The sequence below is a fragment of the Aquarana catesbeiana genome, linkage group LG09, assembly GCF_042186555.1.
Source record: "Aquarana catesbeiana isolate 2022-GZ linkage group LG09, ASM4218655v1, whole genome shotgun sequence".
Taxonomy (NCBI): domain Eukaryota; kingdom Metazoa; phylum Chordata; class Amphibia; order Anura; family Ranidae; genus Aquarana; species Aquarana catesbeiana.
The window spans coordinates 32,999,988-33,014,803 of NC_133332.1; the positions used below are offsets into that span (position 1 = coordinate 32,999,988).

Sequence of the window (14,816 nt, forward strand, 5' to 3'; positions counted from 1 at the left end):
CTTTATAAAATAGAATATAACAGAATAGAATAGAAAAAATAATAGAATACAAAAAAATAGAATAGATTAGAATAGAATAAAATAGTACAAATATAGCCTTCTTCTGAAATTAGAATTTCAAATTGATTAGAAAAATTTCAAATCTATTTGAAAATTTACAAAACAAATGCTAATATACAAAACAAATTCAGAAAATGAAACATTCTAATGAATATGACAAAACTAAATGATTACAAATCCTACATGAAACAAATGTTTCCATCGTGCACATCTCTAATTATATATACTGTATATTATACTCACAAAAATCACAAGGTACATAAAGCATCAAACTCCTTGCCGTTGTACAATGGCGAGAGCAGAGCTTTTTTATGGGGGGAATGCAGTTCCGGCACCTCCAGCACTGACTGTATGTAATGGCAAGAACAGCTGGGGTGTGCTGCTGGGTCTATTGATTGGGGGATCTATTCTGGTTGGAGGGGGTCTATTTTTGCAGGGGGGTCTATTGTTGCTGATGAGGTCTAATGTTGCTGGTGGGGAACCTATTGTTGCTGAGGGTGGGTCTTATATTGCTGGGGGGGTCAGATGTTGCTGGGAGAGATCTACTGTTGAGGGAGGGATCTATTGTTATTGGCTGACGGAGAGTCTATTGATGTTGGCTGCAGGGAAAATTTGTTGCGTATGGTCCACTGCTGTTAGGGGGATCTATTGTTGCTGGTGTGGGGCCCTATTGTTACTGACTACAGGGGATCTATTTTACTGCTTTTCTTGCTATCATTACCAAATTCCATACAAATTACTAAGCACCACAAAATTATATGTGGTTTTGTATTCTTTAAAAGGGGCAGTACTGGGAGGTGGGTAGGGGGTGGAACCAAGGAATGTTGCTCGGAGGTGGGTAGGGGGTGGAACCAAGAAATGGTGCTCGGAGGTGGGTAGGGGGTGGAACCAAGGAATGTTGCTCGGAGGTGGGTAGGGGCGGAGACAAGGGGTCACTCAGAAAGGGGAGTTCCTGCACCTATTCTCTGAGAAAAAAAGCCCTGGGCGAGAGTAATTATATCACAGGCCACTGACCCTGCCCAACATGCATTTTGTCTACAATTTGATGTCTTCAGCAGGCAAATATGTACGGTTTTACTAACATGCCAAAGTTGCAAAATTGGGTCTGGGCATTAAGGTTTGTTTTACCCTCGGTTCTGAATAGGTTAAAATATATCTAATCCCCATTTTTTTTAAATTGTGGATGGAGCAAAAAATGGTAAGAACCCTGATCAGGTTTTTTGCCATCTGTGTCCCACTGTGGAAACTTCCCTGAAGTTCCTGCGTCGGAAACACAACAGGAAGAGATTGGTTGTCTCTCCTAAGTGATGGAAATCCCCCCTCAGACAGTTTACATTGGGCCAGGTTTCTACATCAGAAGACTCCCCCCATCCTATTCTGATAACAACTCAAAATGTTTGAATTTTCATTGAAGAAAAAACAAGACAGAGGTTCTAACCCCCTCACTACTCTATGCAATATTTGAAAACATAGTTTTGGCTTTAGAAACACTTTTGCCATGAAAGCAACAGTTTTTAGCAGCTGCTTATGTCCCTCTTCTGTTAAATTCCCTTTCATGTGAAAAAGAAGTAAGTAGGGTTATGTTGATCTTACTCCATTGTACTTCTCTAGGTGTGGTCCAACTGCTGTGCTCCACACGACAGGTGAAAACATCTCCATGCTGTATGGTTGTCTCCAGGTTGACATGTATCTGGTATGTCCAGTCTCCATCATTTAATAGCTCTGAAGATGTGACCTTATCTGATTCCTCCACCCCATTCTTCAGCCAGGTGATATTTATCATTGAAGGAAAAAAGTGTTCCACAAAGCAGGACAGTATGTTCTCATATTCCGGATCTGTTGATGGTGCATAGATAATTCTGATTTTGGGTTCAGCTGTAAGACATGGAATTTATTTTTTAACAAATGTCATAATAAGTAATCATAGAGGTTTCCAACAAAGAAGCTTGAGGAATTATTAAAATGTGGTTAGCGCCTCTTACAATATTGCAAGGAGACCAAAGAAACCAAATAAACCATTCACTTGCTTCTACTGCCTTGTCCTCCTCACTGCCCAGACCAGCAATGCATTGCTCTGAGTGACACCATTGAGTATTGGATTTGGCAATCCAGTTACTGGTGTGTTGCCACCTACAACAAGATGGTCAAACCCTGCGAGACCCTTAAATGTCTGTGCCAATACAAAGCAGGAATGAGATATTAGCACTAACATACATTTCGTTATGGAATTTGTTTAGTTTGGTTTCGTTAAATTTTTTGTTTTCAATAAAAATTAATTTCATTTATTAATTTTCTAACGAATTCTAACTTTTCAGAACAATTAGAATTCGGATTGGTCCAAAAACGATTGACCGATTCGAATTCTATTTGAAGAAATAGCTGGTTGTTAGGCAGCGGGCCGGGAAGCTGACAAAGACCCCCTTTTAACCCCCGCTAGCAGCAGAATAAAGGGGTAAATGCGCCCATGTAGCACCACTGCTGAGGCGCTTCTGCAGCGGTGCCCATTCATTTCAATGGGCAGGAGTGGTGGAGAAGTGGTATATACAGCGCTCCTTCTCCGCCCCAAAGAACCTGCTTGCAGGACTTTTTTTAACGTCCTGCCAGCGCAGCGGCCCAGTGTGAAAGCACTCGGGCTTTCACACTGGAGCTGCAGGGGAGCCGTTTTTCAGACGCTTTACAGGCGCTATTTTTAGCCAAAAAGCGCCTGAAAATTGCCCCAGTGTGAAAGGGGTCTAAATAAGGACAAGTGTGTTCCAGTGCGTTTTTGGTGCATTCCGGTGCATTCCAGTGCATTTTTTATGCGTTTTACAGAGTTCCAGTGCAGGAAAAATGCAGCATGTTCTACTTTTTTTCTGGAACTGTAAGCACTGGTGTGAACTATGCAATTGAAAACCATATCACCTACTTTCCATGCGTTTTTGATGCAGAGAAAAACACACTGGACTGCATGTGGTGTGAACTGGCCCTAAAGCTGGATTCACATCTATGGCATTTTTAGTGCTTTTTGCATTTTTGCAGATTTGCACTACAGTCCATTTAACATGGTTTTCTATGGAACACGATCTGTAGTGCAAATCTGCAAAATGCAAAAAGCACTAAAAATGCCATAGGTGTGAATCCAGCCTTAGAATAGATACCGAGAATTACACCCGACATACAAGACAAGAGAAGTGGTACTGTACAGAGTCCATACATACAGAATAAGAACAGATACTGAGAATTACACCCGACATACAGACATTTATATACAAGAAAAAAAACATATAATTACATTCAGTGTGTAAAAAAATGAAGAGGAGCATGACCTGCATTGTTGGCTATACTTCCCTTTAATGTCACTGGAGACTATTTACTGTTGTTGCCAGTGTCAGCTGATAGCAAGCAGAACAGCGCCACACTCAGGAAGGATCCCGAATGGCTGATTTATAATTGGCTTCACCTTTTATCACATGACTGAGAGCTGGAGCCAGCTGTGCCCGCCCCCTCCCCAGCCTTGGTGGGTGGGGGAGGGGGATTTGTGCTAGTAGGGATGTTTTGGGGGGCATTTTTGCTTTAGGAGGGGAAATATTGGGGGATGAGGGATCTGTGCTAGAATGGAGGATTTGGGGAGGGGAGTTTGTGCAAGCAGGGGGGATTTGGAGTGGGGGTGGAAAGGATTAGTTCAAAGTCGCATGACAAGTCGTACCCCATGATTTACAATGAGTACCGTTCATATCTGTGCAACTTCAAGTCGCAGTGACTTCAAAGTAGTCCCTGCACTACTTTGGTCCGACTTTGATGCAACTTGAGGTCCATAGACACAGGCATTGCTTCAAGTCACCTCAAAATCGCAGCAAAATCACATCAAAGTCACAGCAAAATCACATGACTTTCAGGTCTCACAAGTGCGAAAGGGGTCTAACACCCACATTAACTTGAATGGCATCCCAGTCTTAGTCTGTAGGGTTCAATATTGAGTTGGCCCACCCTTTGCAGCTATAACAGCTTCAACTCTTCTGGGAAGGCCATCCACAAGGTTTAGGAGTGTGTCTATGGGAATGTTTGACCATTCTTCCAGAAGCGCATTTGCTGATGTTGGATGAGAAGGTCTGGCTTGCAGTCTCTGCTCTAATTCATCCCAAAGGTGTTCTATCGGGTTGAGGTCAGGACTCTGTGTGGGCTAGTCAAGTTCCTCCACCCCAAACTCGCTCATCCATGTCTTTATGGACCTTGCTTTGTGCACTGGTCCAAATCATTTGGTAGAGGGGGGGATTATGGTGTGGGGTTGTTTTTCAGGGGTTGGGCTTTGCCCCTTAGTTCCAGTGAAGGGAACTTTTAAGGTGTCAGCATACCAAGACATTTTGGACAATTTCATGGTCCCAACTTTGTGGGAACAGTTTGGGGATGGCCCCTTCCTGTTCCAACATGACTGCCCACCAGTGCACAAAGCAAGGTCCATAAAGACATGGATGAGTGAGTTTGGGGTGGAGGAACTTGACTGGCCTGCACAGAGTCCTGACCTCAACCCGATAGAACACCTTTGGGATGAATTAGAGTGGAGACTGCGATCCAGGCCTTCTCGTCCAACATCAGTGCCTGACCTCACAAATGCTCTTCTGGAAGAATGGTCAAACATTCCCATAGACACACTCCTAAACCTTGTGGACGGCCTTCCCAGAAGAGTTGAAGCTGTTATAGCTGCAAAGGGTGGGCCAACTCAATATTGAACCCTACGGACTAAGACTGGGATGCCATTAACCACTTCAGCCCCGGAAGAATTTACCCCCTTCCTGACCAGAGCACTTTTTGCGATTCGGCACTGTGTCGCTTTAACTGACAATTGCGCGGTCGTGCGACGTTGCACCTAAACAAAATGGACATCTTTTTGTTCCCCACAAATAGAGCTTTCTTTTGGTGATATTTGATCACCTCTGCGGTTTAAATTTTTTGCGCTATAAACAAAAAAAGAACGTCAATTTTGAAAAAAAGCAATATTTTTGACTTTTTGCTATAATAAATATCCCCAAAAAAATACATAAAAAAGCTATTTTTTTTCCTTGGTTTAGACCGATATGTATTCTTCTACATATTATTGGTAAAAAAATCCCAATAAGCGTATATTGATTGGTTTGCGCAAAAGCTATATCGTCTACAAAATAGGGGATAGTTTTTTGGCATTTTTATTAGTATTTTTTTTACTAGTAATGGCGGCTATCTGCGACTTTTATCATGACTGCAACATTATGGCGGACACATCGGACACTTTTGACACTATTTTGGACCATTGTCATTTATACAGTGATCAGTGCTATAAAGTGCTATAAAAATGCACTGATTACTGTGTAAATGAAACTGGCAGGGAAGGGGTTAAACACGGGGGGGGGGCGATCAAGGGGTTAAGTGTGTCCTAGGGAGTGATTCTAACTGTGGGGGGGATGGGCTACCACTAACATGACAGATCACTGCTCCCGATGACAGGGGACAAGGGGACATACAGGTACACCCATTTGCCAACTGCTGCCATTGTGTCGACGTATATCGGCATGCAGCGGTTAAAGTTCATGTGCGTGTAAAGGCAGGCGTCCCAATACTTTTGGTAATACAATGTGTGTTTGTGTGTGTGGTAATACACACACACACAAACATGTGTTTGAGCTTTGGGGTGTACACCTTAATGCAATAGGCTGTGCAATAGGCTGTGCACTCCTATGAGAGTCGGATCATTAAAGTGGAGTTCCACCCAAAAATGTTACTTTTCGGTTTTTGGCACTTTTCAAGGGGGAGCAGATACCTGTATAATCCAGGTATTTTGCTCCCACTTCTGGACATAGATAGCCGAGCTATCTACGCCATGTCTGGTGCCTCCTCCGTCCCCCCACTGTCTTCTGGGAGACACACAGGTCCCAGAAGACAGCAGGGACCAGTAAGGGCATGCAGCACGATTCGCGCATGCGCAGTAGGGAACCAGAAAATGAAGCCGCAAGGCTTCACTTCCCGATTCCCTTACCGAAGATGGCGGCGGCAGCACCCGAGAGCCAAGGGAGAGATCGGCTTCAGGTGAGGACATCGTGGACATCGTGGGTGCCCTGGACAGGTAAATGTCCTTATTTTAAAAGTCAGCAGTTGCAGTATTTGTAGCTGCTGACTTTAACCACTTACCGCCGGCCTAAAGCAGAATGATGGCCAGGTGGTGATTTTGTTATCCTGACTGGACATCATATGACATCCAGCAGGATAACAGCCACTGTCAGTCTGACACACCGTTACACAGATCTCGGTAAATTCAAATAAATTCAGTGATGCCCAGCAATCAGTGTCCATCAGTGCCACCCATCAGTGTCCATCAGTGCCACCCATAAGTACCCATCAGTGCCGCCTATGGGTGCCCATCAGTGCCGCATACCAGTGCCACCTATCAGTGCCCCATCAGTGCTGCCTATCAGTGCACTTCATAAGTGCCACCTTATCAGTGCCCATCATTGAAGAAGAAAACGTACTTATTTACAAAAAACATTTACAGAAAAAAATTTTTTTTTCGAAATTTTTGCTATTTTTTACATTTTTTGCGTAAAAAAAAAAAAAACGCAGAGGTGATCAAATACCACCAAAAGAAAGCTCTATTTGTGGGAACAAAATGATAAAAAATTAGTTTGGGTACAGTGTTGTATGACCGCGCAACTGCCATTCAAATTGCGACAGCGCTGAAAACTGAAAATTGGCCTGGGCAGGAAGGTGTATAGGTGCCCAGTATTGAAGGGGTTAAAATAAAAAATACATTTTAAAAAAATCGACGGAACTCCGCTTTAACCATCCCCAATGGTTAAACCTGCTTTAGAGTCGGTTCCCACTGCTGTGATGTCCGAGATCGGATGTGATTCGCAGCGCACTGCAGTGCAAATCACATCCGATCTCTGTGCGATGTGATTTCAGCCATACAGATAGTATGGCTGAATTTGCATCACATTGGGGACCAAACTCGCACAGGACCCTTTTTTTTGGTCCGCAGCAGAATCGGATCGCATGTGTGTTTACACCATGTGATCCGATTCCTGTCCCGAGTTTGCAGATCACACTGCGATATGTGAACCGATTTGGGGATGTCATTAACTTTCAATTGACACTCCCAGCAGCTCGCATAGGGCAGTGTGAACTGCTGCCGGGAGACATGCGATGAGGGAACCCGCAGTAGATTCTAGATTTGCAGCGTTCCCGCATCGCAGCAGTGTGAACCGGCCCTTAGGCCCGGTTCACACTTGTGTGATGCCAGATATTGCATGTAATTTGCAGCGCACTGCTGTTCACATTACATGCGATGTCTGTGCGGTGCAAAATCAGCCATACAGATAGTATGGCTGATATCGCACCGCATTCAGTCCAAATACGCACAGGACCCTTATTTCTGTTCGGACCAGAATCGGATCGCATGGGTGTTCACACATATGTGATCCGATTCATGTCCGAACTATCAGTTAGTGCGATATGTGAGCTGAACTGGGGGGTGTCGTTAACAATGTATTGACACTCCCCAGCGATTCGCATATAGCAGTGTGAACCGCTGTGCGAGTCGGTGCGATGCGGGATTTGAAGGGTTCTCGCATCGCACCAGTGTAAACCGGGCTGAAGTGCTGGTTCACACTGGTGCGATGCCCCTGCAAATCCACTGCAGTTTCCCGCATCGCACCGACTCGCACAGCGGTTCACACTGCCATATGCGAATCGCTGGGGAGTGTCAATACATTGTTAATAACAACACCCCTATTTCAGCTCACATATCACACTGTGAAATTACAGTTCGGACATGAATCGGATCACATGGGTGTGAAGAGACACTACAAAACACATAATCCAGTAGTAAAAAGCCACCAATCACAAGAAAGAACGTTCTCTTCCCTGACTGATCCTCTATTAGAAAGTCGAATTCCCCGGCTTAGTAGCCAGGCGCAGTGTATTCCTTCATAGGAGAACTCCGAGCATAGCAGACGGAGGAGTCCGGTACTCACATTTCAGGTCTACGGTTAGAGCTTTGTAGAGCTGATAGTTGTGTTTGCAGATTGTCTCCACCTCAGCCCGGTTTCTCTCCAATATATCCGGATTTTTGTTATAGGACTCGGCGTCCAGTCTGCCCAGCTCGGTTACGGGGATGAAGAATCCTTTATCACTGTCGAAGTACAGATACTCCTCCTGATTGTACATGTAACGTGACACAGACCAGATATCCTCCGTCCCGTTCCGGTAATAACACTGACCCTTAAACTGATACATGAAATCATCTGCGGGGAGAGAAGACATAGAGGGGTCATTACACCGGGTGGGGGTCACACTGCAGGGTCCGGCTTCTCCCATCACCTCCTCTGTCCTACAGCCATGTCCTGACATTCTATCCAATGTAATACAACAAGTAGAAGTTATCTGGACAATTGATCACCAATCACACAATACACGCACCGATTACTGAGATAGACACAATCATTGAAGAAATAGTCCCATGTACATTACCTGGATGGGAGGCGGATAGTAATCCGGGGAGAAGAAGCAGGGAGAGGAGCAGCGGGTAACATACAGGAATCATCTCTGCGGGGCTCAGTGATCTCCAACACTCTACTCTACATCTGATAGCATTGGATCACTTACATTCTACTTCAACTCGGAAACTGACCAATAGGATGCCTCATCTGGCAGCGTCATTAGTTACCAGGCAAACAAGATCTTTGCTGAGCTAAAACTGGTGTACAGTACTGGAAACAATTGCAGAGAGTTGCCACATCATTCCTTTAATCCAGGACACATATGAATTACACAGGTTCCGAGGCTGATTTAATGCAGATAAGGCACCAAGTAAGTTTAATTACCACCTTAATCAGCCACAAAACCCGTGTAATTGATGTGTGTCCTGGATTAAAGGGATGATGTGGCAACCCATGCACCTTAGAAAATGATTTATCATCTCCCTTCTAACTTCATTCCAGTATCCTGCAAAATTTAAAGGAGCCCATCAACAATGTATTTATTACAGGTACTTATATAGCACTGATAGTTTACACAGCACTTTACATATATAGTACATTCACATCAATCCCTGCTCTCGAGGAGCTTACAATCTAAGGTCCCTATTTCAAATGAATACACACATACTAACACTAATTAACCACTTCAATACCGGGCACTTTCACCCCCTTCCTGCCTAGGCCAATTTTCAGCTTTCAGCGTTGTCACACTTTGAAAGACAATTGTGTGGTCAGACAACACTGTACATATATGAAGTTTTTATCATTTTTTTCACACAAATTGAGCTTATTTTGGTGGTATTTAAAGGGTTGCCGCCCACCCACCGTTAAATGAGGGCGGGGCGGTGCGGCTCTCATTCTGGGACAATGTCATATGACAGCGTCCCAGAACGGGCACGCATCACAGTGATCACGGCCGTGCCATGTTGCTAGGAGACGGCACAACCCCGATCTCTGTAAAGAGCCGCATCCACGGCTCTTTAACCATGTGATCGGCTGTGTTCAATCACAGCCAGTCACATGTAAACACAGAGATGCCAGGAATCAGCACTCTTCGCCTCACACTGACAGAGTGTGTGGCGAGGAGAGCCAATCAGTGGCATCTCCTCACAGGGGGGCAACAAAACATGTACAAGCACTGATCATCAGTGCCCTGATTATAATAAAGTGCCAACAGTGTCACCAATCAGTGCCCACTATTGCCCACCAGTGCCAGCATTCAGTGCCTACTAGTGCCAACAATCAGTGCCCATCACTGCCCACAAGTGCCACCAATCAGTGCCCAATAGTGATGCCAGTCAGTGCTGGCTATCAGTTCAGCCTATCAGTGCTGCCCATCAATGTCCATCACTGATGTCCATCAATGCCAATCAATGTCACCCATCAATGCCCACCAGTACCACCTATCCATCTATCTGATAGGCAGCACTGATGGGCACTGATAGGAGGCTCTGATGGGCAGCCTTTATGAGCACTGATAGGCGGCACTGATGTGCACTGATAGCTGGCACTGATAGGCAACACTGATGAGGAGGCACTGACAGACATTACTGGTGGGCACTGATGATTGGCATTACCGAGGGGAACTGCAGGGCACCACTGGTGGGCAGGCCCCCCCATCAGAAGAGCTGCTTATCAGCTCTCCTCTACTCACATCCTGTCAGCGTGAATAGAGGAATGCCAAGAACCAGAACTTCCTAGTAATGCTCTGATCAGCTGTGATTGGACACAGCTGATCACATGGTAAAGAGCCCATGTCATAGGCCCTTTACCATGATCAGGGATGCGGTGTGTCGAAGTGTCGGGCGCGCACAAGCGGCTTGTCTGCTGGACGTCAAATGACGTCCAGTCAGAACGGAATAGCCACCGCCCAGCCGTCATTGTGCTATAGGCCAGGCAGGAAGGTGTTAACCTACTAGGATGTCTTTGGAGTGTGGGAGAAAACCCATTCAGACAGAGGGAGAACATGCAAACTCAAGGCAGGTAGACTCATCTGTCAAGTGACAGCGTCAGGAGTCACTTGTTAGTTGTCAGAGCCACCTGTGAAAATGTCACTTTTCAGCTGTCAGGATTGACTGGTTTGCAGTTATTACCAGGGGCCAGAGTCAGTGGTCTGCATTAGGGATGGTCTGGATGTTTGAGTCAAACGTAAGTTCGACTCAAACATCCGCTGTTCGTTTGTTCGCAGAAGCATACAAACGAACATATGGGGTGTTCGCAGCAAATTTGAGTGCAGCGAAGCGCCCCATAATGCACTGCGAGATCGAATTGCATTGACAGCTGCTGATTGGCCAAAAGCATGCACACTGACCTGCATGCTTCGGCCAATCACAGCATATAGGGCTGCTGCTTACACGGCGGCTGTATATAGTGTATGAATGAGAATTAGGCAGGTAATGTAGTGTACAGTCAGTCAGTCAGTGTAGTATAGAGTGTGTGTGTGTGTGTGTATATAAAAACTGTTCGGAGTATATAGTGCAGTCCATATAGTATATATAATGCGGTTCAGAGTATATAGTGCAATCCGTATAGCAGGGGTAGGCAACCTTAACCCCTTCCCGCCCGGCCGGGCGGTGGTTCAGTTATCCTAAATGGGTGTCATGACATCCAGCAGGATAACAAGCCAGCGCACGCAGCGTGGCGATTGTTGCAGCATATCAGACTGACACACCGCAACTCCGATCTAGGTAAAGAGTTTCTGACGGAAACTCTTTACCACGTGATCAGCCGTGTCCAATCACAGCTGATCACGATGTAAAAAGGAAGAGCCGTTTATCGGCTTTTCCTCACTCGTGTCTGTCAGACGCGAGTAGAGGAGAGCCAATTTGGCTGCTCTTCTGACAGGGGGGTCTGCGCTGATTGATTATCAGCGCAGCCCCCCTGAGGATGGCCACCAGGACCACCAGGGATTGCCACCCCTGATGACCACCAGGTATGCCACCCATGGCCACCAGGGATCCCACACAGTGCCCACAAAGAATGCCAATCAGTGCCCCTCACTAGGGATGGGCTTTATGTTTGGGTCGAACATAAGTTCGACTCGAACATTGGCTGTTCGCCAGTTTGCCGAACAGCGAACAATTTGGGGTGTTCAGGGCAAATTCGAAAGCCCCAGAACACCCTTTAAAAGTCTATGGGAGAAACCAAAAGTGCTAATTTTAAAGGCTTATATGCATGGTATTGTCATAAAAAGTGTTTGGGGACCTGGGTCCTGCCCCAGGGGACATGTATCAATGCAAAAAAAAGTTTTTAAAATGGCCGTTTTTTATGGAGAAAAATGACATTTCTAAAGGGAAAAAAAAGTCATGAAGTAATAGCGGTGTCGGCTATAGTGAATTGTCTATGGGAGAAATCAAAGGTGCTAATTTTAAGGGTTAATATGCAAGTTATTGTCCTAAAAAGTGTTTGGGGACCTGGGTCCTGCTCCAGGGGACATGGATCAATGCAAAAATAAGTTTTAAAAAACGGCTGTTTTTTTGGGAGCAGTGATTTTAATAATGCTTAAAGTGAAACAATAAAAGTGTAATATCCCTTTAAATTTCGTACCTGGGGGGTGTCTATAGTATGCCTGTAAAGGGGCGCATGTTTCCCATATTTAGAACAGTCTGACAGCAAAATGACATTTGTAAAGGAAAAAGAGTTTTCCTGGTATGGACCTGAAGGGCCTGGTATGGAATTTAGGGGGACCCCCACGCATTTTTTTTTTTATTTTGGTTCGGGGTTCCCCTGCGGGGAAGTTCCATGCCGTTTTTATCAATGAACTTTTATGTGTATTGTCGGACCAGCAATTCATTAATAGCCGCGAGTAGTTTTAAATTACTTTTTTCCTTTAGAAATGACATTTTGCTTTTAAAACTTTTTTTTGCACTGATACATGTCCCCTGGGGCAGGACCCAGGTCCCCAAACGCTTTTTATAACAATAACTTGCATATAAGCCTTTAAAATTAGCACTTTTGATTATTCATGTTCGTTTTCCATAGACTTTAACGGTGTTCGCGTGTTCGAACAAATTTTTTGCCTGTACGCATGTTCTGGTGCGAACCGAACCGGGGGGGGGGGTGTTCGGCTCATCCCTACTCATCACTAGTGCCATCAGTGCCACCCATCAGTGTCCATCAGTACTACCTATCAGTGCCCATCAGTGTCGCATATCAGTGCCACCTATCAGTGCCCATCATTGCCGCTGTGCCCATCAGTGCCACCTCATTTGTGCCACCTTATCAGTGCTCATCAGTGCAGCCTCATCAGTGCCTATCAGTGAAGGAGATAAGTTACCTGTTTACAAAATTTTGTAACAGAAACAAAGAAAAACTTTTTTTTTTTTTTCAAGATTTTCTGTCTTTTTTTATTTGTTTAGAAATAAAGACCCCAGAAGAGATCAATACCACCAAAAGAAAGCTCTATTTGTGGGAACAAAATGATAACATTTTTGTTTGGGTGCAGTGTTGCACGACTGCGCAATTGTCATTTAAAAAGCGACAGCGCTGAAAGCTGAAAATTGGCCTGGGCAGGAAGGGGGGAAGTGCCCTGTATTGAAGTGGTTAAAGAGGTGGAGATCTACCTGAACAACATGGGAAAAGTCAAAGATCACCGGGCACAGTGTCGCCTAGTGTTGCCCGCTTACACCTGATTTAAACTTCTAATTTCCGTACTACCATGTCACAATCGCATGCATTGCGTAGCAATCATTGGTTTACATCAGGTGGTGAGGAGGCAACATATCGCCTCTTCACCAACTGTCAAATACACTTGGATCACTTTTCAGAGAAGCAGCAGTGCCTGCTGCACTTGTGAATGAGCCCTTATTTAAGTTTGGCAGTGGCACCCTTAGGGCTCGTTCACACTTAAAGTTGGGGGGTAGCAGCCCTATACTATTATGCCTAGTGTATTGCTTCACACTGACCTAAAGATCTCTTCTTTCCTGCTGCTGGCACCACTCTGGAGACAGTTAGCTGGGATAAGAGGTGGAGTGCAGTTGGTATCACTCCGCATGGGACAGGAGTCAGCACTACAGAGGAGGCATCGGCTTTTGCAACTCTTGCTCCCTACTACAGCTCCAATTTTACAAGTAGTACCTCTGCATTGCACCCTGTTTGATGCTCTGGGATGATGGGTCAGCAAGCCCAGACCGAGATCTACCAGTCATCTGTCCGCAATCTACTGGTAGATCGCGATCTACAGGTTGCTGACCCCCGCCGTATGGTATATCTAATACAGTTCAGAGTATATAGTGCAGTCCGTATAGTATATATAATGCAGTTCAGAGTATATAGTGCAGTCCGTATAGTACAGTGGGGAAAGTATTCAGACCCCCTTAAATTTTTCACTCTTTGTCATATTGCAGCCATTTGCTAAAATCATTTAAGTTCATTTTTTTTCCTCACAGCACCCCATATTGACAGAAAAACACAGAATTGTTGACATTTTTGCAGATTTATTAAAAAAGAAAAACTGAAATATCTCATGGTCCTAAGTATTCAGACCCTTTGCTCAGTATTTAGTAGAAGCACCCTTTTGATCTAATACAGCCATGAGTCTTTTCGGGAAAGATGCAACAAGTTTTTCACACCTGGATTTGGGGATGCTCTGCCTTTCCTCCTTGCAGATCCTCTCCAGTTCTGTCAGGTTGGATGGTAAACATTGGTGGACAGCCATTTTTAGGTCTCTCCAGAGATGCTCAATTGGGTTTAAGTCAGGACTCTGGCTGGACCATTCAAGAACAGTCACGGAGTTGTTGTGAAGCCACTCCTTCATTAATTTAGCTGTGTGCTTAGGGTCATTGTCTTGTTGGAAGGTAAACCTTCGGCCCAGTCTGAGGTCCTGAGCACTCTGGAGAAGGTTTTTGTCCAGGATATCCCTGTACTTGGCCGCATTAATCTTTCCCTCGATTGCAACCAGTCGTCCTGTCCCTGCAGCTGAAAAACACCCCCACAGCATGATGCTGCCACCACCATGCTTCACTGTTGGGACTGTATTGGACAGGGGATGAGCAGTGCCTGGTTTTCTCCACACATACCACTTAGAATTAAGGCCAAAAAGTTCTATCTTGGTCTCATCAGACCAGAGAATCTTATTTCTCACCATCTTGGCGTCCTTCAGTTGTTTTTATAGCAAACTCCATGCGGGCTTTCATGTGTCTTGCACTGAGGAGAGGCTTCCGTCGGGCCACTCTGCCATAAAGCCCTGACTGGTGGAGGTCTGCAGTGATGGTTGACTTTCTACATAATTCTCCCATCTCCCGACTGCATCTCAGGAGGTCAGCCACAGTGATC

At 45.1% G+C, this 14,816-nt stretch overlaps 1 protein-coding gene across 3 annotated transcripts in view; it reads right to left on the reverse strand.

The window, feature by feature from the left end:
- Positions 1-8,692, reverse strand: part of LOC141107481 (SLA class II histocompatibility antigen, DQ haplotype D beta chain-like) — a 224,359-nt gene extending 215,667 nt beyond the window's left edge. For 2 of the 3 annotated variants that reach the window (XM_073598249.1, XM_073598248.1), the window contains exons 1-3: positions 8,536-8,692; positions 8,040-8,309; positions 1,654-1,935 (exon numbers count right to left, since the gene is read on the reverse strand). In XM_073598249.1, the coding sequence (XP_073454350.1) occupies positions 1,654-1,935; positions 8,040-8,309; positions 8,536-8,608 (625 nt within the window). In that variant the 5' untranslated portion in view covers positions 8,609-8,692. The remainder of the gene's footprint in view (positions 1-1,653; positions 1,936-8,039; positions 8,310-8,535) is intronic. The other variant, XM_073598251.1, reaches the window with a different exon arrangement.
- Between the last annotated feature and the right edge of the window lie 6,124 nt (positions 8,693-14,816).